This window comes from Macrotis lagotis, chromosome 2, assembly GCF_037893015.1.
Source record: "Macrotis lagotis isolate mMagLag1 chromosome 2, bilby.v1.9.chrom.fasta, whole genome shotgun sequence".
Taxonomy (NCBI): Eukaryota; Metazoa; Chordata; class Mammalia; order Peramelemorphia; family Peramelidae; genus Macrotis; species Macrotis lagotis.
Genome location: NC_133659.1, coordinates 207828828 through 207853133, shown reverse-complemented (window position 1 = coordinate 207853133; position 24306 = coordinate 207828828). Strand labels below are relative to the sequence as shown.

The following is a 24306-nucleotide window of genomic DNA, read 5'->3' as shown; positions in this document are numbered from 1 at the left end:
TGCAAATCCTTCCAGGCTTCCTTGAATTCTCATCCCTCCTGATTTCTAATACAACAAGAGTGTTCCATCACATACATATACCAGTTTGTTTAGCCATTCTCCAATTGATAGACATTCCCTCAGTTTCCATTTCTTTGCCACCACAAATAGAGCTGCTATGAACATTTTTGTACAGGTGATGTTGATGTTTTTACCTTTTTTTATAATCTCTTCAGGGTATAGACCCAGTAGTGGTATTGCTGGATCAAAGGGTATACACATTTTTGTTGCCTTTTGGGCATAATTCCAAATCGCTCTTCAGAAAGGTTGGATGTTCACAGCTCCACCAACAATGTATTAGTGTCCCAGATTTCCCACATCCCTTCCAACACTGTCCATTGTCCTTTCTGGTCTGAGAGGTGTGAGGTGGTACCTCAGAGATGTTTTAATTTGCATTTCTCTAATAATTAGTGTTCTAGAGCAATTTTTCATATGACTATGAATGGCTTTGATTTCCTCATCTGTAAATTGCCTTTGCATATCTTTTGACCATTTGTCAATTGGGGAATGGCGTGTCTTTTTTTTTAGATTTTTTCAAGGCAATGGGGTTAAGTGGCTTGCCCAAGGCCACATAGCTAGGTGATTATTAAGTGTCTGAGGTCAGATTTGAACCCAGGTACTCCTGACTCCAAGGCCAGTGCTCTATCCACTGTACCACCTAGCTGCCCCAGCTTGTCTTTTTTAAGAAAAATTGACTCAGTTCTCTGTATATTTTAGAGATGAGTCCTTTGTCAGAAACACTAGTTGTAAAAATTGTTTCCCAATTTACTACATTTCTTTTGATCTTGGTTACAATGGTTTTGTCTGTGCAAAAGCCTTTTAATTTAATGTAATCAAAATTATCTAGTTTATTTTTAATGATGTTCTCTATCTCTTCCTTGGTCCTTCCCTTTCCATAGATCTGACAGTTAAACTATTCCTTGTTCTCTTAGTTTGATTATAATATTGTTTTTTATCTGCTATATCTCACACATGTTTGCTTCTAATATTATTTCTAGATCCTGTATCCATTTTGATCTTATCTTGGTATAGGGTATGAGGTGCTGGTCTAATCAAGTTTCTTCCATACTAACTTCCAATTTTCCCAACAGTTTCTATGGATGAGAGAGTTTTTATCCCAATAGCTGGACTCTTTGGGTTTATCAAACAGCAGATTACTATAATCAATTCCTGCTTTTGCAACTAGTCTATTCCACTGATCCACCACTCTGTTTCTTAGCCAATACCAGTTTTTTTGATTGATGCTTTGTAATATAATTTTAGATCTGGTAGGGCTAAGCCACCTCCTTTTGCACTTTTTTCATTAAATCCCTAGAGACTTTCAACTTTTTATTTCTCCATATGAATTTACCTACAATCTTTTCTAATTCATTCTAGTAATTTTTTTGAAATTTGATTGGTAGGGCACTAAACAAGTAATTTGGTAGAATTGTCATTTTTAATTATATTTGCTCTGCCTATCCATGAGCAGTTGATATTTGTCCATTTATTTGTCTGATTTTATTTGGGTGAGAATACTGGATTTACTTTTAAAATCTCCAAAAACTATCAAAACTCTGTAACTACATAAATTCCAAGAAGTTGAATTAATTGTTAAATCAAAAGTGCTGTTTGTAGAAATTTTCAACACAGTGAAAGCCTAATCACTGTCACAACAAACTGTTCTGTGTTTTCTACAAAAACAAAAAAACAAACTGTTACTTGTCAGTCCAACTTGAACATTTTCTGCTTTTAATGCTCAGGTCTCCTACTGCTGAGGTCCCTTCCTTCCTCTCCTACCTTTCCTTCTCACCTCCCCCTGGCCCCCCTTTTTTGCTGTCCTGTGTAGTGATTTGATAAGAGACAACCAACTCCCTAATCCCATCCTCCACATATGAGATCAAGTCTTATTATTGGAATAAAATATTTCATGCTGGTTTAAAATTTCTTTCTTTTTTTTTTTCCTTTGATATAACCCTAGTCCCATAGGCTTTTTTCCCTCTTCCTCTCCCTACTCTGGTTTCTCAACTTTTCCCTAGTTTGAGAGGGTTATTTAAATTATTTTTATTTCTTTATTTTTGTCCCTCCCCTAAATGATTAGTTCAAATTCTCTATTTCTTTCCAATTTCTTATATTTGTTAGACATCTTTTTTACTTTGGTTTCTTCTAAGAAACTTTACTTTGCCTTCCCTATCAATCTAGTCTGAATTTTTTTTCCTTCTGGGTCACACTTTTATTTCTTCTTTAATTCATGTTCCTCATGGGGTAAAGCTTCTGAAATACTAGGTTTGAGTTTTTTCTCTTAACCATTGTCCCCTTTTCCTGTGATGCTTTATTCTTATAAGTATTATTTTGTGAGAAGAAGAACTATATGTGCAGATAAAAGAACCTATGTATATAATAGCCTCTAGGCTATTCCATCTCATCTTAACTAGGTGTACAAAGGATTGAGTTCAGGCCTGGTTTCATAAAGACCTAAATTCAAATCTAGACTCACTCACACTTACTTGCTGTATGCATTTGAGCAAGACATTTAACTAATATCTGTTTCCTCTTCAGTAAAATGGGGATAATAGTACTTCTCTACCAAGGTTCTTGTGAGGATAAAATAGGATATATAATATTTTAAAGCACATTGTAATCCTTAAAGCATTATATAAATGCTAACTATCATTATTTTTTCAAAGTTCATATCCCTTCATTTTGAGTGCCCATTCCCCAGGAACTTGCATATATCCCTTCTCCTGGCTTATAATGTTATCCATGAAAGTATAATACTTGTTCAAGATATTAAATTTATCTTAAGATGCTCATCTCCAATTGCAGACATTTATCTCTTTCCTCATGAAAGTACTTTTCAAAAGGATCCCTCCCACTGAGTTAAACTAGGCTCTCCTTTATGTTTTAGCATTAAATCACTCCCTTTTCTCCTTTTTAAATAGTATTTTTTCCAATTACATGCAAAGACAATTTTCAATATTTTTAAATAAAATTTTTGAGTTCCAAATTTTTTCTCCCCCTTCTTCCTCAAGACAGCAACTAATCTGCTATAGATTATACATGGACAATCACACAAAACATATTTCCACAATGATCATGTTGAAATCACTGCCTTCTGTTGCCTCTCACATTCTTTTTGTAGCATGCCCCCCCCCTTTATTTCTGAAACTATAAGATCCATTATCCCTTTGCTCTTTTACCCATGGACTTGATAAGGATATGCTACCCTTTTCCTTCTGTCACCCATCTCCCTTCTTCTCGTTTATACAACCTCCTACTCTGTAACTTGGTCCTCATAACACACTAATTAACAATGAAGGAAATTGTAGGGTTTTGTCTGTGAGAAGGGACCTTAGCAATCATCTAGTTTGACTTTTTCTTATTATATAGATGAGGATGTGGAGGCCCAGTGAGAAGTTAGGTGAAATGCTCAAAGTCATATAGATAGTAAATAGCAAAATTGAGATTCAAATTCAGGTCCCTTCATTTCTAATCCAATACTCTTTCCATTATACCATGCTGATTAGTTCTATCTTTTTATTGATGATGATTCTGAGGTACAGAGATATAAAATTACCTACCCAAGGTCAATTAAATTCTCAAATGAATCTGTGATTCATTCATTTGACAGTTCCCTCCAAAGAGGCAGATTGCAACCCAAACCATGTCTTCCCATTCCATTAGACTCATCTATATTCTCCCATAAATTTAACACAGGAAAGGCCACCCAAGTGTTGGGAGTCTTTCTTGATTTTTTTTATATGTTCTAAGAATATCATATTTGTGCTGATAGTAAATAATCTTTCAGTCTCCAAGCTCCAAATTCAATGCTCTTGCTTACCATTCCTATAAAGGAAGGGAAGGGAAGGGAATGGGGAGGAGATTCTGAAGTCTTTGGACCTTGGAGGCTGAGGGAAAGGAGATAAATGGGGGGAAGCAGGACACACAGATTTTAACAATGATTTTCCCCTAGAAGAGGCTGTATTCTTCATGTGCTACAATCGTTGTTCTGCTGGCTTAGCTGAATAGAGGTGCAACAGCGGCATCTTCATGCAGCCTGATGAATTCTGCTGGGGAAGAAGAGATCTAGAGGGAAGGATTATCCAGCAGTAGAGATGACTGAGCTGCTGCTCAGCAATTGTTAGAAGGATCAGGCCTCTGAGGAGTTTCAGAAAGTTCACCTTCAATTTAACATGGAAATCAGTGTGCCTTTGACACTCATAAAGAAACCAGGAGTCATTCTATCTTTATCCCAGTCTATACAGAGGATTTGCCAAAACCATCAGAAAGAAAAGGAGCCTAAAAAGAATGACCATGTCTATGACATAAAAGCAAAGAGGTAAATCTTAAACTCCAGATAGAAAATTTTTGCCCTGATTATAACTGATGGTTTTCATGACTTTAGGTAGGAAGGTCACTTTTTCTAGACTTTAGTTTCCTCCATTTTATAAAATGAGGGAAACATTGTGAAATTAAGAAGAGCTAGGCTTGAATCCAAGCAAAAAGTAGGAAGAGGATAGTGCTTCCCCCAAAGGAAAAATAGTCTAATATTAATCTCCTGAATCATTGAAGCTTTTTTTTTTACCAAATCTAGGCTTGAGGGGAACAAAAAAAAAGGAAAAAAAAAGGAATGACTTAAAGCATTGGTATCAAACTCAAATAGAGATTACTAAACTTTACCTAAGATACTTGTGGGTTAAATATGGACAGTTTCAAAAATGCAGTATTGTTTACATTTTGTTGTATTTTTATTTATTCTGCTAAATGTTTTCTAATTATATTTTAATCTGGTTCTGAAGAATTGAAGAAAGTAGAGGTATATTTCTTTTCATTGTGCTTCAAAGATATTGCATTTTTTTTTACAAATTGAACATGTGTAGCAACCCTTCTTTGAACATGTCTACAGGTGCCATTTTTTCATCATGTCTCTGTGTCGCATTTGGCTTAGTCTCACAATATTTCATTTTCTTTTTTTTTAATTTAAGGCAATAAGGTTAAGTGACTTGCCCAAGGCCACACAGCTAGGTAATTATTAAGTGTCTGATGTCAAATTTGAACTCAGGTACTCCTAACTCCAAGGCCAGTGCTCCACCAGGCTGCCCCTTAGTCTCACAATATTTCAAACTTCATTATTATTATTATTATATCTATTTTTGTGATCTTTGATGATTGATCTTTGATATTACTATTGTAATTGTTTAGGGACATCACAAACCATTCCCATAGCAAACAGATGGTAAATGTTGTATGTGTTCTGACTGATCCATCAATCAGAAGTTCCCTATCTCTCCTTCTCAAGCATCACTTTTACCTGAGGCACAACAGTATTGAAATTAGGTCAATTAATAATCCTGCAAGGGTCTCTAAAGGTTCAAGTGGAAGGAAAAGTCAATCGATTAGGCAAATTTCATTGTTGTGTTATCTTAAGAAATTGCTGCAGCCAACTCAACCTTTAGCAGCCACCACCCACATCAGTTAGAAGCCAATAATATCAAGGTAAAACTCTTCACTGGAAAAAAAGATTAGCTTGCCCAAGACTCAGATGATGCTTGGAATTTTTTTTTTAACAATAAAGTGTTTTTTTCAATTAAGGTACATATATTTTTAAGACATAATACTATTGCACAATAGACTCCACATACACAATAGACTTTTACATATACTGAGAAACAAATAGTTCATGTGATTTGCTTTACTGTAATAAACAACAAAAATTTATATAGCACTTTGAGGATGACAAAATACTTTATATTGATTTTCTCAATTAAATCTCACAAACTTGAGTCTCAGAGAAGCTAAATCTCACACTTGTCCAATGTCACATAACTAATAAGCATCAGAGGTAATATTAAAACCCACGTCTTTTCTGACTCAAAAGTCCACCATTCCATCCACCTAAAAACACATGCACACACATTTATATGTATTTGCAAATGCAATTGGCATATAATGTTATATTTACCTCTTGGCTATTTCAATTATAAAGAAGCAGCTTGGTATAATAGATAGAGGGGGCTGGTCTTGAAGCAAGGAAAACCCTGGCTCAAGTCCTATCTCTGAGACATACTGGCTGTGTGACTCTGGGTCAGTCACTTAATCTCCCAATGTTCTGGGACCTTATGTTGCAAAGAATATGCTGACCCAGGAATTTCTTCAACAGGAAGTCCCTTGTACCAATGAAATCATAGACCTAGTCTTTATCCTGCTTTTCCCATGGGCTCAGAGTTAATAATGATTTTAAAAATGAGAAATAAAAATGAAGACTGCCTTCCCACCCCCACCTTATGAGAAATTTAACAATGAAGTATAGACTGTGAGCCCCTGGGAAGTGACAGAACTGAGGCAGGTTCCCAGAGTTACTCAGTTTCCTTTTGGTGGTGGATACTTCCTGTCATTCCATTTAGCCTAGGAGCAGAGAAAGATTGACAGATTTTTGCCACTTTGCCCTTAAAAATAAGAACTCCTTGGGAGGGTTGTGTGGACGATTTAGAGAAATCATTCCAGTCTCGCACCCAGGTCGATTCCAACCTATGCAACATTGTAGCAAAATTTGAATACAAGTACACAAATATTTCCTTTACAGAAGAAACTAGGAAGATCTATTATTTGACTTGTACTAAAAAGGTCATTTTAATATGCTAACACTACTATGGTCATAAGTTTCTTGTCTTTGTTGATCTTGAGACAGATACCTCCTCAAGATGAAAAGAACACCTGATGCATAGTGGGTGCTTCATATATGTTGATTCTCCAGACTAAATAAGTCTTTTTTTCCCTCGCAAATTTGTATATGACATAGATTCAAGGCCCTTCACTGACCTAGATACCTTTCTCAGGACACTTTCTAATTTAATGATGTTATGAAACTATGGTAGTCAAAACTGAACACAATTAAAGTCTTAGATGATTTCTCTTATAAATTAATAACCAATTATTGAATTTCCTATTTCCTCATTTTCTGAGGTCAAATCTGCTCCTTGTAATTTATTCAGCTAGTATTTGAAGGACATTGATGATAATGAAATAGAATTAACATTCTCTTCCACCTTTTTCAGATTACACCCACGTGGGTGTGGAGCAAGTCCCTTGTGTCCTTCTACTCAGGTTTGGATGGGGGTGAGGGGTGTCTGGGAGTGAGAGGATGTAATTAGTGCCATACCCTGTCCCTCATTGGAATAGGTCCACCTCTCATAATCATTCTTCTCATTGTTAAACAATCAGAGCAGATTGCCATCTGTCAGGAACATCCATTCTTTTAAGGATATTTAGACTGCCGTGATTTCTCTTTGGTTCACAAGAGATGGCCAAATAATCAATCTTTTTGCTAATTATTTGCTAGATTATACAGAATAATGTCTCTCAAAAATTTTTTATACATCACAGAGAGCAGGGGAACTAGCACTTTGTTCCTAGGAGCTTTGCCTCTTTGAATATTATACTGCTCATTCATATTGAGCTTGTTGTACCTAAGACCCTTAAGGTCTTTTTCAGAATGACTTCTGTCTAATTTTGCCTTCTCTAGCTTGTACTTGTGAAGTTGATTTTTTGCAAACAATGTAAATTTTTACTTTTATTCCTTTTGAATTGCATCATATTAAATCTTGATCAATACTTCGTTGACTAAGATCTTTTTGGATACTAATTATTTCTCTCTGCTTTGTGATAATTATTTCTCCCAGTTTTTGTTATTTATCAATTAGAAGAGCACACCATCTTTTTTCATGGAATTCCTCTCATTTACTTGTAAACATCCAAAAAAGGAAATGGGATGAATGTTTTGTTGAGCTGTTCTTGACAAAGTCATTCTGGCTCTTTGTAATTGCTGCTTCTCTTTATATATATTCTTTAACCATCTGTTTAGTAAACTATTCCCAGGAATCAAAATCAAACTCACTGACAGATTCTGGACTCTTTTCATTTTTGAAAAATTGTAGCATTTGCCCTTTTCTGATCTTGTGGTACCTCTCCCATTTTTCTGGGATCTTTGAAATATCCTTGACACTGCAAGAACATTCCAATTCTTATATTATTCAAGGACTTAGTTTCTTTGGGTCAGGTGACTTGAATTGAGGGGAATTAGGTGTTCTTTCTCTTTACTTTAGGTATCAACTCCCTATTATTAATTTTTGTTTTATTTCCTTATATAGGGGCAAAGAGATGGTGAAATGGTGAGAGCACTTGACCTGGAGTCAAGAGGATCTGAATTCAAATCCAACCTTAGATACTTTACTAGTTAGGTTATCTTGGACAAGTCACTTAACCTCTCTTTCCTCGAGTATAAAGTAAGAATGATGATGACATCTATCTCCCAGGATTATTGTGAGGATCTGATGAAATAATATATGTAAAGTTCTTAGCACAGTACCAATAAATGTTAGGTTGTTAAGGTATTTATTATATATTAATAACTATATATTAACAACTATATATTACATCAATAACTATATATTATATATTAATAACTATATATTAATATTAAGGTATTTCAATCAGTGCCTAACATGTAGTAGGCACTACTTATTCCTTTCTCCCAGGACAAAGGTCATTCTTCTTAGATCAGTCAGAAGCAAAATCAAAACAGAGTAGCTGTTTGCACACTGTCATCAATTATCATTGATTTATTCATCCAAGCAAAGGTCCTTATATTTCAACATTGGAATGAGAACATTTGCTGGCTGGGTATGTCCCTGAGAGAAGGCCTCACATCTCTATGGTTCTGTTTTGTTTTTTTTAAAGTTTTTGCAAGGCAAATGGGGTTAAGTAGGTTGCCCAAGGCCACACAGCTAGGTAATTATTGTCTGAGGTCGGATTTGAACTCAGGTACTCCTGACTCCAGGGCTGGTGCTCTATTCACTGTGCCACCTAGCCGCCCCTCTGTTCTGCATTTCTAATTTGTATTTCTTATCTTGTGCACAGGTCACTGGACACTGATCCTAACCTTAGTGGTTCCCTCAACATTTCAAAGGATTGGGAGTCACTGAATCACTTGTGGGAATCATCACCAGTACCTTCTCTTTTGCCACTGAACTTCAATGACTCTGGAGTGAGACTCATAAGGTTCTCCAACTCTGCCTTACTTAAATCCAATTCACTTGCAAGTCAAAATATCACCCTTGGTCATTGGTCCTCTTGAGAACAAAGATTGAACAACAAATTTCAAGCAACTTTTCATTTTCTGCAGGCTTTAATGTTAGTGCTTTCCATTGAAATTATCTCTGAATGGGAAAATTCCTGGTGAAGTCCTCTCACAGTTAAGAAATTTTTGTCAAGAAAATCTTTCATTTCAAAAGAGACCTAGAGTCTCCTGTTTTGCTGTTAAGACTATTTTTGATAACAGGGAGAACATTATGACCATAAAGTCTACTTCTTTTGAGTTAATATAGTTATGAAGATCACTAGGATCTTTAAGGTACCTCACCATCTGGTGAGAAAAAATTATGAAATGTTTCATACTTCTCTTTGTGTCTGTTGCTGGAGTAGATTTTCTGAGAATAGATGGGCTGAAGGAGAAGGGGGTCAGGGAGGGGGAACTGCAGATAGGGTGTATATAAACTCACTTTGCTTTGCCCATGGAGACACTCTCTTGGTATGTCTGTGAATTTGCCCACCCTTTTCTGGAGAAAAGTATATAGAAAAAAATAAAGACTCTTGCTCAGACCCAGTCTCTGAGAATTTCTTTTAGGGTAAATTTATCCCACACAGTTCCAATTTATCTTGTATTTATTGTGTATATGTAATGTAAATAAAATATTAATAAGGTGAAAAGCTTAAAGCACCATACAAACACTCTTACACACATTTGTACCTGCATACACATACATATTTGCATATCTAGTAAGACAGAGTTAGTAGCATAGATATCTATATATTTCTATTTTCTCTCTTACTGGGGCAAGTCTTGTTTGCCTGGTATATAAATGAATCTATATACCTTGTTTGCATGTTACACATGTATGCATGCAGTCTTATTTGCATAGCACACACACATACATGCAGGCATGACTTGGTTGCATGCTAGATAGGGGAAATCTTTAGGTCATATCATGCAAGTGCATGCACTTATATATGTAAACACAAGTGCCTTGTTTGCATGTTATTCACACATGTGGTCTCATGTACATGCTTTGTATGTACACATATATCTAATTTATATATATACATATGTTACTTGTATCCTAGGCTTAGCCCATTATTTGCCTTATGTTGTCTTCTTGTTCCATGGGGTCCAACTCTTCCTGATCTCATGTGGGGTTTACTTGGCAAAAAATCAGTTTGTCATTTCCATTTCCATTTCATTTTACAGATGAGGAAACTGAGGCAAACAGGGTTAAGTAGGTAAGTGACTCAGGCTTTATTTGAGCTCAGGAAGAAGGTTCTCCCTATCTCAGGCCCAGAGGCCTAGCTACTTGGCCACCCAGCCGCCCATTTAGTACAAAGTAGGTAATGAAAAAATGCTGACAGGGCAGGAACTAGGGGAGAAAGCGTTGGGAATGATGTTTTCATGTTCTGAATATTAGGGGATATGAGTCAACTAATAATTATATAATATCTGCCTATGGAATCATCACTCGAATAAAGTACAATTTTTTCAAAAGGGGAAGTTTGCCCTTAACAAAGATGGCGCTTCAGCTTCAGCCGGCTCAGACACGTTCCCCGACGCACATGGCCTCCAAGAAGAGCGGAAGCGCCCAGCCCCAAACAAAGATGGCGAGGGCAACTCCGGAGCCTGGCGGAAGTTAACCCCCCCCTCCCTCCCTCCAGGAACCCGCCCCGCCTCGCTCCGTTCGGCCGCGGAGACAGTGCCACGATGGCGGCGGCGACGGCCGGCCCGCAGGCTCTGAAGCGGCCGGAGCTGCGGGACGCCGCGGCGCTGTTCGAGGCGCACGGAGCGGAGGAGATCCGCGGGCTGGAGCGGCAGGTGCGAGCGGAGATCGAGCACAAGAAGGAGGAGCTGCGGCAGATGGTGGGCGAGCGCTACCGCGACCTGATCGAGGCGGCCGACACCATAGGGCAGATGCGGCGCTGCGCCGAGGGACTGCTGGACGCCGTCGGGGCCACCGACCGCTGCTGCGCGCGCCTCCGCCAGCAGAGCCGCGCTCCGGCCGCGCGGCCCGCGCGCGCGCCACAGGTCCTGCCCCGCCCCTGAGCGGCCCCGCCCCCGCCCCGCGCGGCCCCGCCCCGTCCCGAGGCCCCGCCCCCGCGCGGCCCCGCCCGCCCCGGCCTTCCTCCCGGGGCGCCCCTTCGCTTCCTCGGCGCCTCCTCCGGGTTCGGCTGCGGGGCCGCGCGGGAAGGAGGGCGTGTGCTCTGTGGGGGGTTCCGTCCGGGCCGGGCCAAAAGCAAGGCCAAGGCCGCGAGGCGGGTTTAGACTGGAGAAGGGAGAGGACAGACCCGGGAGGCCCCCTGCCTTCGGGAAGTGCCCCGCGCGGCACAGATGCGCAGGGCGGACCCGGTGCGGGGGGCAAGCCGGGGGCCCGGGGCCGCTGCCCGGCCGATGTGCTTTTCCAGGAGGCATGAAAGCCACGTGTCGGGTTTTGAGGAGGGAAGTGACCCGGGCAGATGCTTTTGGGGATATCGGGAACATGAGGGCTGAGACGCTGGAAGGGGCGGCGAGCGTTGCAGTAGCTTAGGCAGAAGGTTAGCGGGGAGAAGCGGAGACGAGAGAACAGGATCTGGCAAACAGCTGAATGTGGGGTAAGAGGAGTAAGATGTCTAGACCTTTCTCAAGGTTGAGCACCCCGGTGATGCCCAGGACTTTGGAAATTTGGAATTTTAGTCAGTAATTTGGAAATTCATTGAGAAGAGGGATCAGAGAAGGAAAACTGATGGAATTCACCTCTTTAGTTTGTTATGTGTCTGTGACATTCAGTTTGAAATGTCCAGGAGGCCGTGGTTGATGTTAGAATATAGGTGTTAGATTTAAGGAGAATGGGCCTGGATACAATTGTCCTTAATTATCTTTATATGTTAATTGAATTTAAGGAAACTAATGAGGTCACCAAATTAGAAAATATAAAGAGAGGGGAGAAAAGAGTTTTAGATTAGCGATACAGTTCCTAGATATGACTTGGATGATGAGCAGAAGACAAGAGTACAGAAGATGGAGATGGAGCAGTCAAGCAGGTAGGAGAATAACCTGGAGAAAATAAGGTCACTAAAACCTAGGGAGGAGAGTATACAGGAAGACAAAGGTGGCCAACAGTACCAAATGCTGAAATGGGATCAAGGATTAGGATTGAGAAACATTAGGTTTGTCATTAGATTTGGCAATTAAGGTGTGATTGGAATTTTGGAGAGAGCACCTTCAGTCAAGTATTAAGGTCAAAAGACCACAATATGTTCTCAAGGGACTGAGAATAAATGAGGAGAGAATGAGTGAAAGTAAGTTTTGAGTTCTTTCCAATAATTTGGCTGAGTGAGGAAAGATTATATGATAGCTAGCAGGGATAGTAGGATTTAGTGAAACTTTTGAGGGTGTGAGAGATAAAGAATGATAGGGGAGGCAATCTGCTGTGGAGGGGTGAAAATGGGAAGGGACAAAATATTGAAAATTTGAACTTTTACCTTGAGATTCCAGAAATGGGCTTATTTTCATGGTAGCTCTATAGGGACTTATTGTGGAAGATTCTTACTCCAAAATCACCTTACATATTTTTGAGCACCTATTATTAAGCAGTGCTCTGTGGGGAATACAAAGACACAAAAGATCTGCCCTCAAGAAGTCTGTAGTTTAGTTGTGGAATATATAAACAGGAGGAACGCTAAATAACAATAAAAAATTTGAATGGCAGTTGAACTCAGAAGAAATGTTCCATAGGTACATGATTAATTGACAAAATAATTGCTTTAGGAATTCAGAGAAGACTCAAATCCCATGGGCTGGAGCTGGTTAGGAAGGCCTTCATTAGAGGTGAAATTTGAGTAGGGTCAAACATAGGCTATGGAAGAGGAGAATAAAAGCTAGGAATTATGAAAAAAAGGATAAGATCTATTCTGAGGACAGTGAGGAAGCTAGTTTTCCCAAGTGGAGTGTTCACATTTAGGTTTAGTCTGAGTTAAGGCTAGATAGGAAAGCTCAGGACTTGATACTGAAGGACCTTCAATACCAGGCTTTAGCCAGGGTCATGAACAAAACTTAATTGAAGATGATTAATCTGGCAGCTGTGGTAGAGGGGACATGGACCAGAGTCACAGAGTTCATTTTAAGAGGTAATCATGACCTGAATTCAGTGGTGGCAATGGGAATGAAAGGATGGAAATGAGAGAACTTGTTAGGACTTTGTGACCAACAGAATATGAAAGGCAAGAATGAGTCCAAGTTGACTTCAAGATTTTAAGACTTGAGTGCTGGCAGAATCATTCATGTAAAATCTCCAGCTCTTAGTAGAGACAAGACAGACTTTAATATTAATTAAAGGTAGTCATCAGAACCCTTCCTCCTGGAAAATTATGGATTTGAGTCAAAGTTCATAAGACCATGAGATCCAAAGGGAGTAGGAAACATAAGTGGTAGATCCAGCAGGTAGCATTAGCTTTGACACTATCTAGGGGATAGTATCAGAGCTTATTGACATATAGAGGGGAGGTGTCCTGCTCTGCTTACCCATCAACAAGGTAACAGTTTATATTCTGAGACTTCTCTATCCAAGACATTATTCATTTATGTCATACTGCTAATTATTTATTATTATTATCTTAGGTTTTTGCACAGCAGTGGGGTTAAGTGGCTTGCCCACGGCCACACAGCTGGGTAATTCTTAAGTGTCTGAGGCCGGATTTGAACCCAGGTACTCCTGACTCTAGGGCTGGTGCTCTATCCACTGCACCACCTAGCTATCCCACAGCTAATTATTTTTTAAAATATATTTTTTGATTATCTTTTTTTATATAACCAAAATTTTCCCCAGCATCCCTCCCTCTCCACTCTCCCAAGGATCCATCATATATAATAAATAACATTTTGCTAAATATTTTGACATAGGAAGAAATAATTAAGAAAAACAACTTGGCATAAAGAGAACTAGTTTTTTTTTATTTTTTGAGAAATGAATTCATTTTTAGATATATCAGAGATGACATGAGGCTATTCAAATGGAAAGATCCATCATGCAGTTGGAAGTATGAGGCTAGAACATAACAGAAAGTAGATCTGCAGGTTTAGGCATCTTCTGTATAAGAGGTGATAGTTGAAACTAAGATTCATTGAGACCATTAGCACCGAGAGAGAAAAGCAGAGGTCTTACTCTTGGAGTGTCATTTACTTTTTTTTTTTCTCCAAGACAAATGGGGTTAAGTGGCTTGCCCAAGGCCACACAGCTAGGTAATTATTAAGTGTCTGAGACTGGATTTAAACCCAGGTACTCCTGACTCCAAGGCCGGTGCTTTATTCACTGCGCCACCTAGCTGCCCTGGTCATTTACTTTTAAGAGATGAAAGAGAAACTATTGAGGAAGACAGATAATCTGAGAGGTAGAAAAAGAACCAAGAAATTTCCCAAGGAACCTAAGGAATGCAGAATATTAACATAAAACAGTCAAACTGATATTCTTAATGTACAGATTTAATTTCCTACTCAGAAATTTTCACTGGCTCTTGATTGCTTCTTTGATTAACTATAACCTCAGCTTGACATTTAAAGCCTTCCACAGTCTAGCAGTTCTCCAGTCTTGTTTTCATTGATTGCCTCTTCAGTTAGACTGGCCGTCTTGCTATGCATGTCATTCCTTTTCCTGCTTTTGCCATCCTCCATATCTGGATTGTTTTCTAATTGTAGAGTCCCTAGATTTGTTCTGCAGTCCAGCTGAAGTGCCCTTTCTCCTGCAAGGCCTTGCCTTACACTTACACTTACTAGTTCTACCTTTCATTTGCTTAGAGGTATGCATTTTGGTTTTCTTGGGACTGTAAGCTTCCTGAGGGCAAGGGCTGACTTGTTTGTTTTTATATCTTTAGCACCTAGCACAGTGTCTGATATATGAATTTGATCAGTAATTGTTGAATTGAATTGAAATGCCAAAGAGAAGTCAAGGAGGAGGTCAGCTAGGTGTTGCAGTGGACAGAGCACTGACTTTAGTGTCAGGAGGACCTTAGTTCAAATTGGGTCTCAGACACTTGATATTTACTAGTTGTGTGATCTTGGGCAGGTCACTTAATCCTGTGTGTGTCTGTGTGTTTTCATGGTGCTACATAGCTGAAGTTCCACAGAGCCAACTTTCCATGCCTCTCAGAGTAGATGAGGATATACCCTGCATTATTCTGGTTTACTGCCTAAAGCTAGTCCCCAAGCTTCCCCCTAAGTGGTAGGTAACAAAAGTTTGGGCTCCCTCCTATCCCTTGATCTTTCCTGCAGCCCCAGCAACCCTCCCAGGAGAAGTTCTACAGCATGGCTGCCCAGATCAAGCTACTCTTGGAGATTCCTGAGAAAATCTGGAGCTCCATGGAAGCCTCTCAATACCTGCATGCCACTCAGCTCTACCTGCTCTGCTGCCATCTTCATGGCCTGCTGCGACTAGACTCTGCCAGTGGCTGCTATAGTCCCGTTCTTGCTCGTTTTCCAATACTTGTGCGTCAGGTGGCCGCTGCCAGCCATTTCCGGTGAGTTGTCGATGCAGACCATTTCTTTGGTTAATTCTGGAGCCTAAATAATTTGTTCTGCTGTTGTTTGGGACCTTTGTCATTCCCTTAGACTGGTTTAAAATTCCATCTACCTTGCTCATTGCTATTGCCCTTTCACTTTATTTCTCCCAAGGTCAACCATTCTGCACGAAACCAAGATGATACTCAGATGCCAAACTGTGTCTGACCAGGCTGTTGCAGAGGCTTTATCATCAGTCATGCTCCTAGAAGACAGTTCTCCCCGCCAGGCCCTTACAGATTTCCTGTTAGCCAGAAAGGCAGCCATTCAGCAGCTCCTCAATCAGCCACACCATGGTAGGCATAGCTTCCAGATCTCATCCTTTTAAACAGAGAGAATGTTGTTTCTCTGAGATTATTTTTGACCATAGACTTTCATAGATGTATATTTAAAATGAAAGTCTTGACCATTTCAGTAAAAGAAGATGCTTTCTTTTTTTATAGGGGCTGGTATTAAAGCTCAGATTTGTTCATTAGTGGAGCTGCTGGTCACCACTCTGTACCAAGCCCATGCTCTCTTTTATACCTTGCCTGAAGGTGTGCTGCCCGATCCATCCCTGCCATGTGGTGTACTCTTCTCTACTCTGGACTCTGTCACAAATCAGCGACTTGCAGGTGAACCCCTGACCAGCTTCTTTAAGAGAACATAACATGGTATCATTCTATTTCAAATTCAGGCACAACCTCATTATATCTGCTTCCCAATACACCTTTTAAGTACAATGGCAGCTCCTTCATTTTCAAGAGCATTAAAAATCAAAAAGCCAAAAAGGACCTCACAACATCAAGTACTCCCATCTTCCTCCTACTAGGCAGATGGAAATCCAGAAGGAGTTGTCAGCTGATTCTCTCCAGAGAGTATCTGAAGGGCTTAGGTGTAGAAACTCTTCCAAGTGTCCATGTTATTGAAAATCAAGTTTAATTTTTATTTTTTATATCTGTCTTCGTATCTACCCCTCCAGAGATCTCCCACCCCAATAAGCTCTTCCTAATTTTTTCCTCTTCTTTTTTCTGTTCCCTCCTTTACTGGTAACCATATTCTCAAAGGAGTAGAGAATTGTGGAAGTTAGTTGGAGAGGAGGGGAGAGAGTGTGAGAGTATTGTGTATGAGTCTGTGTATGTGAGAGAAAAGTGAGAAAAGAGAGGGATGAGAGAGAGGAGAAAAAGAGTGAGTGTTAGGGAGACCTATAACTCATTCTGGTACCTTTATTTTTCCTCATTCAAGTATTTGGTTCCAGGGATGAAGATTTCATTCACCCTCAGTAATTATTCCTTTCATATTTGCCCAGAGGAAGAAGTCTTGAGGACTTTATTCTATTTAAACCTGTTGACCAGTAGATTTCATCTGTTTAGGTAAAGGCATCATCAGTGTCTTGCAAGAGATGAAATTGTGTGGCTGGTTCAAACACCTCCCAGCTTCCATTGTGGAGTTCCAGCCAACTCTTCGGACCCTTGCCCACCCCATCAATGAGGAGTACCTGAAAGACACTCTACAGAAATGGATTAACATGTAAGCCTTGAGGGAAAAATTTCCGTAGGCCTGTGGCAGTGGCTGTTTTTCATGGTTCCATGGGGTAGAGTGTACGATGTTGGATTTTCTGGTGCTACAGGCTTACTGATACTTAAAAACATGTCACTGTCCTTAGTCTAAAGGGGAAAAAAGCAGATCTATGAGGGGTAGTATGAGGGGTAGTATGGTAAAGAGGTTACACACCTTGACAGGGGACTCAAAAGAAAATGATTTTTACCAGGTGTCATGAAGATATCAAAACTGGAATCACCAATTTGCTGGTTTTCGTAAAGAGCCTGAAAGGCCTGGCAGGGATTCGGGATGCGGTGTGGGAGCTGCTCACCAGTGAATCCATGAGCCACAGCTGGGAGGTGGTGTGCCGGCGCCTCCTGGAGAAGCGCCTCTCCTTCTGGGAGGACCTATTACAGCAACTGTTTCTGGATCGATTACAGGTGAAGGGGGTGCAGGCCTAGTTAGGTACTGCTCTCACTCCTCATCTGTTTGGCTCAGGGCATTTTCCTGTTAGTTTTTATGTCTCTTCTGGGTGAGGCTTCACCAGGGTTTTTCAGCTTACTCTATAGGTAAATAATTCTCACAAATTAGCATAATTCCAGTTGCCAAAGTAAAAAAAAGACCAGATTTTAAAGAGAATTTTTTTCTATTTGTATCCTGGTGAATACAAATACAGAATGGAAAATGGTCCCTCCCCTCAAAGAACTTACATTCTACTGAGTGAGAAATCAAGATTAATAAAGACAAGAGAAGTGAGATTGAAGAGAATAGAGGAGTCAGGAAAGGCTTTGCACTAAGGCCCCTGACAAAGTCAAGGTTTCTAAGGGAAGGAATTGTTATTGCCCTCTGGGATCAGAAGTAGGCCAACTGGGAATTGCAGGAGATGAAGAATGGTTCTAAGTGAGAGCTGGGGCTTGCAGATGTTTCTGAGATTTTCTTCCAGGAATCTGACTGAAATTCTTTCTCATTCTCTCCTAGATGCTGACAAGAGAAGGCTTTGACTCTATCTCTAGCAGCTCCAAACAGCTTCTGGCATCAGCTCTGCAGGAGCTGGAAGCCCCTTCCAGCACCTCCCCCAATAAGCAGGTTCAATTTGAGCACAATATGTCTCTCTTTCTCTGGTCAGAGTCTCCTTCTGACTTGCCTTCAGATGCTGCATGGATCAATGTGGCGAACCGGAGCCAGCGTGCAGGCAGTGGTCTCTCCATGAAAGCCCAGGCCCTCAGCCCATATGTACAGAGCTTTTGTCTTGCCCTAGATTCCAAACTGAAGGTCAAATTGGATGACCTCTTGTCCTACCTTCCCTCTGATGTGGCCTCGGGTGTGCAGACCAAGAATTCTGCTTTTGATAGATACTCAGATGCCGGCACTGTGGAGGGAATGCTCCGGAACCACTGTGCAGACTGCATCGAACAGATTGTAGGGTGTGTGCGCACAGAGCTTCGAGGGGCCGAGACTGTGCTGCAAGGGCCGGCCCACACCCTTGGTCGTGCCAAGCTCTCTTCCATCCTGTTCATGGCCAGGCTCTGCCAATCCCTTGGAGAACTGTGTCCCCATCTTAAGCGATGTATTTTGGGAAAATCTGGCAGTTTAGAGAAACCCACGAGGGAGCCTCGGTCTACGAAGAAACAGATGAAAGGAAAAGTTCAGGAAGTGAATCCTGTCCTAGCCAAATGGCAGGAAGTGAAAGAGCAGCTCCTGGAGCAGAGTCTGCTGGGATACCGGCTTTGGAGCACCGCCACCACCAATGTATGAGGATGGGAGTGGGAAAGGGGGTGGAGGGAAGAGGGAACCTGCCCTTCCATGATGTTAGAGGCAAAGAGACATGTGTAGTTATAATGCAGTGTTCATTGGAAAGTACAAAAATGCCACAAAAGTTCCCTTTCCAGTTGGGATTATCAGGGAAGGCTGTATGGAAGAGGTGACACCTTAGATTTAAAAAAGTATTCTAGGCTTATAAACTAGATGGAAAACTTCAGAAGTTAAGGGTTTGCTAACTGGTACAATTTGGTTGGAGAATTTCTGTGGGTTCTTTGGTTGAAATCACATTTTTGTGGAGGGCGGGGCGAATCTAAATACAAAACTAGAGTTTAGACTTACCTTAAACACGTGTGAGCTTCTGTAGGCTTTTTTAGCTGAGGATTAATGTTTTCAGATGTGTGTATTAGGTTGATTAGTCCAGCAATATTGATAAGTGTGTTTTGGAGAAGTGAGAAATTCAAATGAGATCAGATTTCTGGCTCTTGGGCAGATACAGCCTTAGGGAAGTGACAGTAGAGATGGAGTGTTGGGGGACAACTCTAAGACTTCAGGGTGGACTCAAGACTTGGTAGCCATATGAACGGAGAAGCCTCAGTAGTTGAAAGGCTAGTTCAGTTCAGTTTGGAATATACTGAATTTCAGGTTCCAGTGAGACATTACCTCCTGGGGCCTCTAAACTCTTTCAGTTCTGGCACTAACCTTTCAGTTGCCAAGGCTTGATCAGTTCTTGTTTTCATTACTTCCTAGATTACCAAATCCTTTTTGAATCTACCTTGCAATTACTTCACCCAATTATTGTACTAGAACTTGGCAGTAGTCTAGTTGGTTTCCTTGCCTCCACTCTCCATTTAATTCATCTACACACTATAGCTAGATTAATCTTCCCAGTAAAGATGTGAACCTGCATTGGCTTTTCACTGTCTAAAAAGCAGGCTGTTTTGGTGTTGTCTTTATAGAACACAATATTTAAATTGTGGCAATGGATGAGAGTGAGGAAATATATAAAGAGAAAGTTAAGACTGAGTCTTGGGAAATGCCTGCCTTAAGGAAATGGAGGGGGAAGGTTACAGCAGAAATAGCATCTGAAGAGGTGGTAGAATCAGTAGTGTGGCAGAAGCTGAGAGACTATCAAGGAGGGAAGAGTTAGCAATATTAGAAGTATAACTGCTAGTTGAGGCAGTCAATGTTGGAGATTTGGCATCCAGGATAGTTTACTCTTGCCAGTAATTAAGCAGTGGATGAGACAGTAGTGGTTTTGAAGTTGGGGCTTGTTTTGAAGGATAGGAGTAGAAAAAGAGTATTGAAGACTGGAGTGGAGAAGAATATTGAAGATTAACTGAAGGACATCAGGATGATTAATGAAGCAGTCCTGAATGGAAGGGGACTTTGAAGGGACTAGGAAAAACTAGTTTTCTTTTACCAGACTGCAAGACACTTCCAGTTTTCTCCAATATATTATTTCTATTTAGCAGAATGCTTTTGTTATTTTTTTTTTTTGCCCAAGGTCATACAGTAGCAGGATCTGGAAGTCTTTTCATCAGCTGAAAGTTCCCTTCCAGAAATTAATGATCTCATTCTTTTCCCTGGAAAGAACTTTTCTTTTGGGAAAGAACATAGTTTTTGACAACAAAGTGACAGCTTTTAATTGAAAAGCTGTTGCTATCTTATAATTAGAACATCCCATGTGCCGCTTTTGAGAAATGGTTATCATTTACTCAGAAGGCTCAAAACATTATAAGATACCCTTTCTGTGATATATTCACTTGTTTATGCCCATCTTGGATGTCTCTGTCAGGTGATCCATTAAGTCTTTCTTTGATTGCCAGGTCCTGGTTCATGATTTCACCCAATCATTACTTCTTGATAATGCTGGCTCTATCCTGGCTATGGCCACCAACTGGGATGAACTAGAAATCCAGGAGGAGACAGAAAGTGGGAGCAGTGTAACATCCAAGATTCGACTGCCAGTTCAGGTGAGATAGTCACTTTTAATTGAGCCTTAATTAGAAAGAACTGCTTCCTGAGGAGCATGGGGAAAAACTGGACAAATCTGGGTTCAGGCCCTAACCATCTTTCAGAGCTGTACTTAGTTTTCTCTTAAAAGTATAACTTTTTGTTGTTTCTTTTAAATAGGAACAAGTATGTGAAAGCATTTTGTTTACCTTAAAGTGCTAAAATTTAAGTATATTTACAAAGTCATCCATGACAGAGCATAAGTGGTTTAATTTACACAAATTTAACTTGTGAAAATCCAAGTTCCCTTTTAGTAGGAGCCAAAATATTATCATGTAAGTTAGGACTTTACATCAGTTAAGGATTAGGTACTTAAGAAGTTCTAGTAATTGTTTCCCAGTTGTTAATTTTCCAAGCTCCCTAGAGCAGGACTACTGAAACAACTAAGAATTTTGTTACCTATGGGCCATGAGAATGATAGGATAGTGCCCCCTCCCCCCCAGATTTTTCAAAAGTACCCTCCAGTGAAAAAATTTCATTTTACTATTTTGGCTCTCCTCCTGAAGAGAGTGTACTGGAGTGATATATGGGGCAGAGGTGGTTGGTTGGAAAGGTCAAGTCCCAGGCACATTAAAATAAATCTTATAAAGCTGCTTTCCTCATGACCCATTTTGATAACTTGCCACTTTTCTAAATGACAATATTTGATTCTTGTAGCCTTCCTGGTATGTACAATCCTTCCTCTTCAGCCTGTGCCAGGAAATAAATCAGGTTGGAGGCCATGCCCTGCCAAAAGCCACCCTGCAGGAGATGTTAAAGGGGTGCCTGGTTCAAGTAGTAGCAGGTTACGAAAAGCTTTCTGAAGAGAAGCCAATGAAGGTATGTTATGGGGGGAGTTCAGATGTATAAATCATGGCTTTCAGATTATGCTTGGCAATACTCTTAAGAACCCTTGTGACAGGTCCCAATTACTACACTCTATCCAAATACTTTTCTTACTGAGTTTAAATTATACCTTTTCCCAAACATGGGTTTCTAGCTAGTTTGCATTTAAAAAAAAAATCTCCATTCTTCCTTTCCAAGCCTGTGTATATCCAACAGCAATCAGCTGTTGCCATGTAGGACTCATTTGATCTGCCAGTAATCTAAATAATTGGAATTTCAGTTGTCTTTTGAAATATCAAAATTTAACTTGCCTCAAACCAATTCTAGATCAGTTAGTACAGTGAACTGCGAAATTTTTTTAATTGCACATGCCTATTGGTAAAAAGAAATTGTTGAGCATACTTCTAGTATGTGTAATTTACTGCTACTGCACTAATTATGTACATTATTAAACTTATACAAAAATAGAAATCTTAGAAGAGTGAGCAAATATTTGGTCATAGAGGCAGTGAGTACTAGAACTGATCACATAGGGAACTGATATGCTCAGACTTGAGGCTTTTGAGAAATCACTTTGGCTGCTGCGTTAATTTAGGTGATGTGATAGGTAACCTTTGGAATAAGGAAAGATGGAAAAAATGTGTCAGTAGAAACAGGGAAGAGAAGCATCAAAGATGGTAAGTTGTGAATGAAGGTGGTATGGACAGTAATTGGGAAATATAGAGGGCTGGATCTGGGGTGAAAGAAAAAGCAAGGAGATCTTTTGATATTTTCCATCTCCATTTCTGCTTATTCACCATCCCTTCTGAAATGAAGTGGTAGGGGTGGAGGGGGCACAGTGTGGTCTCCTGGATACAGGATCAAGAGTCCTAGTATTTCCTAGCAGCACCCTGGTTCAGGAGGCTGAAGTGGAGAAATTGATTGTTGACCCCCCCACACACACACACACACTTTGGAGACAACCAGGTTGCTCAGTCTGCCCATAGAATATAGCTCATTCTTTTTTGTATTTGGGGGAAAAACAATTTGCAGAAAGAAGGTACATTCCCAATGACCCAGAACAGAGCGCTGCAGCTACTTTATGATCTGCGTTATCTCAATGTTGTGCTGACGGTCAAAAGTGAAGAGGTGAAAAGTGGTCGAAGTAAACAGGACTCTAGGTATTATTCCTTATCCATTCCTAAAAGGTCATTTTGGGGTAGGGGTAAGCTGGAGTTAAGGATCATGTCAGAAGGAAATTATTTTTGCTTTGAAAACAATACCCACATTGCCAATGAAATAGTAGACGTATGTATGGGTTGCGGTAGGTGTGTAGAGAAAATAGATGACCTACACATCTTATCTATCCAAAGTCTGGTCCTCTTCCCCCAAAAGAAGCAATGTGGAATGTGGTCTGAAAGGTATGGAGAACAAACAGACCAAATCCCAGTTTTGGATTTTTCTATAACATGTATAGGGTTTTTTTCCCCCAGGATACTGAAAAGCAATTCTCATTTCAATTTTTTTCTTTTCCAGAATTGAAAAAGTAACAGATTTCTTAGAAGGTCTCATAGATCCTTTTGACCTAGATGTCTTTACACCACACCTAAATAGCAACCTTAATCGCCTGGTACAACGAACCTCTGTAAGTCAAGATGGGAATGTGCTTGTATTAGAGCTCTAAGCCCACTGTGGGGGAGGCTTAGATTGAAGCAAGGTCAAAGCATTTGGCAGAACATTATTAGCAGCTGCCTCTTAACTGGAAAGAATGGAGAAAAAGCCTAGTCAAGTTGTCTATGTGGTATGATTTCTATGTGATAGCAGGTTTTAAACTTGAGACAGGCAAGTTAAATCTTAACTCAGATGATCATTACAAAATCCTTCTCAAATGGTTGGATATAAAGATTGACCTTTAAAAACTGCAGCAAAGAAAACTTAACAAAATAAAGTTTTCCTGTGATCCATGGTAAGAAAAGAAATCACTTTTAGAGTATTAGAATTTACTATTCTACTCAACTCAAAGCAAAAAAAAAAAGTTGGTCAAAGACAATATTAAAAAAAACACACTTCCATACTTTGGGAAGGCAATAAATAAAAAATCAACATATTAATTTGCTGTTTTTTAAATCTCCAGGTTCTATTTGGATTGCTAACTGGTACAGACAATCAGTTTTCTACCCGGAGCAGCACTTTCAACTCCCAAGAACCCCATAATATACTGCCACTGGCCTCAAGTCAGATCAGGTAAACTTTCATAAGGAATTTCACCTAAGTCCTGGGGTTTCCTGGTAACTCTTCTGAAACCTCTTCATTCCACCCTACCCAGGTTTGGACTTCTTCCACTAAGCACAAATAGCACAAGAAAGGCTAAGTCCACTAGCCGAAACACAGAGCCCAAAGACCAGGTTAGTAAGCCCAGCACTGAAGCCTATGTCCAATGGCTCTCCCTTCCCACTCTCCATAGAACTTTTGGATGATCTCCTTAAATATTAAGAGAAAGAACTAAATGACAACATGCACTAATGCTGCATTTAATGGTGGCGCAATACAAGTACAAGATC

The 24306-nt window shown here is 40.1% G+C and overlaps 1 protein-coding gene across 4 annotated transcripts in view; it reads left to right on the top strand.

Annotated features, from left to right (window-relative positions):
• Window positions 1–10794: 10794 nt before the first annotated feature.
• COG1 (component of oligomeric golgi complex 1) overlaps window positions 10795–24306 on the top strand; it is a 38057-nt gene continuing 24545 nt past the window's right edge. The window contains exons 1-13 of one of the 4 annotated variants that reach the window (XR_012475951.1): window positions 10795–11146; window positions 15362–15606; window positions 15761–15942; window positions 16090–16260; window positions 16999–17155; window positions 17397–17607; window positions 18146–18916; window positions 20755–20901; window positions 21599–21760; window positions 22799–22926; window positions 23282–23390; window positions 23880–23989; window positions 24072–24150. Coding sequence is in view for 3 of the 4 variants with exons in the window: in XM_074224657.1 (XP_074080758.1) it covers window positions 10826–11146; window positions 15362–15606; window positions 15761–15942; window positions 16090–16260; window positions 16999–17155; window positions 17397–17607; window positions 18146–18916; window positions 20755–20901; window positions 21599–21760; window positions 22799–22926; window positions 23282–23390; window positions 23880–23989; window positions 24072–24150 (2793 nt within the window). In the remaining variant the exon portion in view is untranslated. Of the gene's footprint in view, window positions 11147–11298; window positions 12139–15361; window positions 15607–15760; window positions 15943–16089; window positions 16261–16998; window positions 17156–17396; window positions 17608–18145; window positions 18917–20754; window positions 20902–21598; window positions 21761–22798; window positions 22927–23281; window positions 23391–23879; window positions 23990–24071; window positions 24151–24306 lie in introns of those variants that run through there. The other 3 variants (XM_074224657.1, XM_074224656.1, XM_074224655.1) reach the window with 3 other exon arrangements.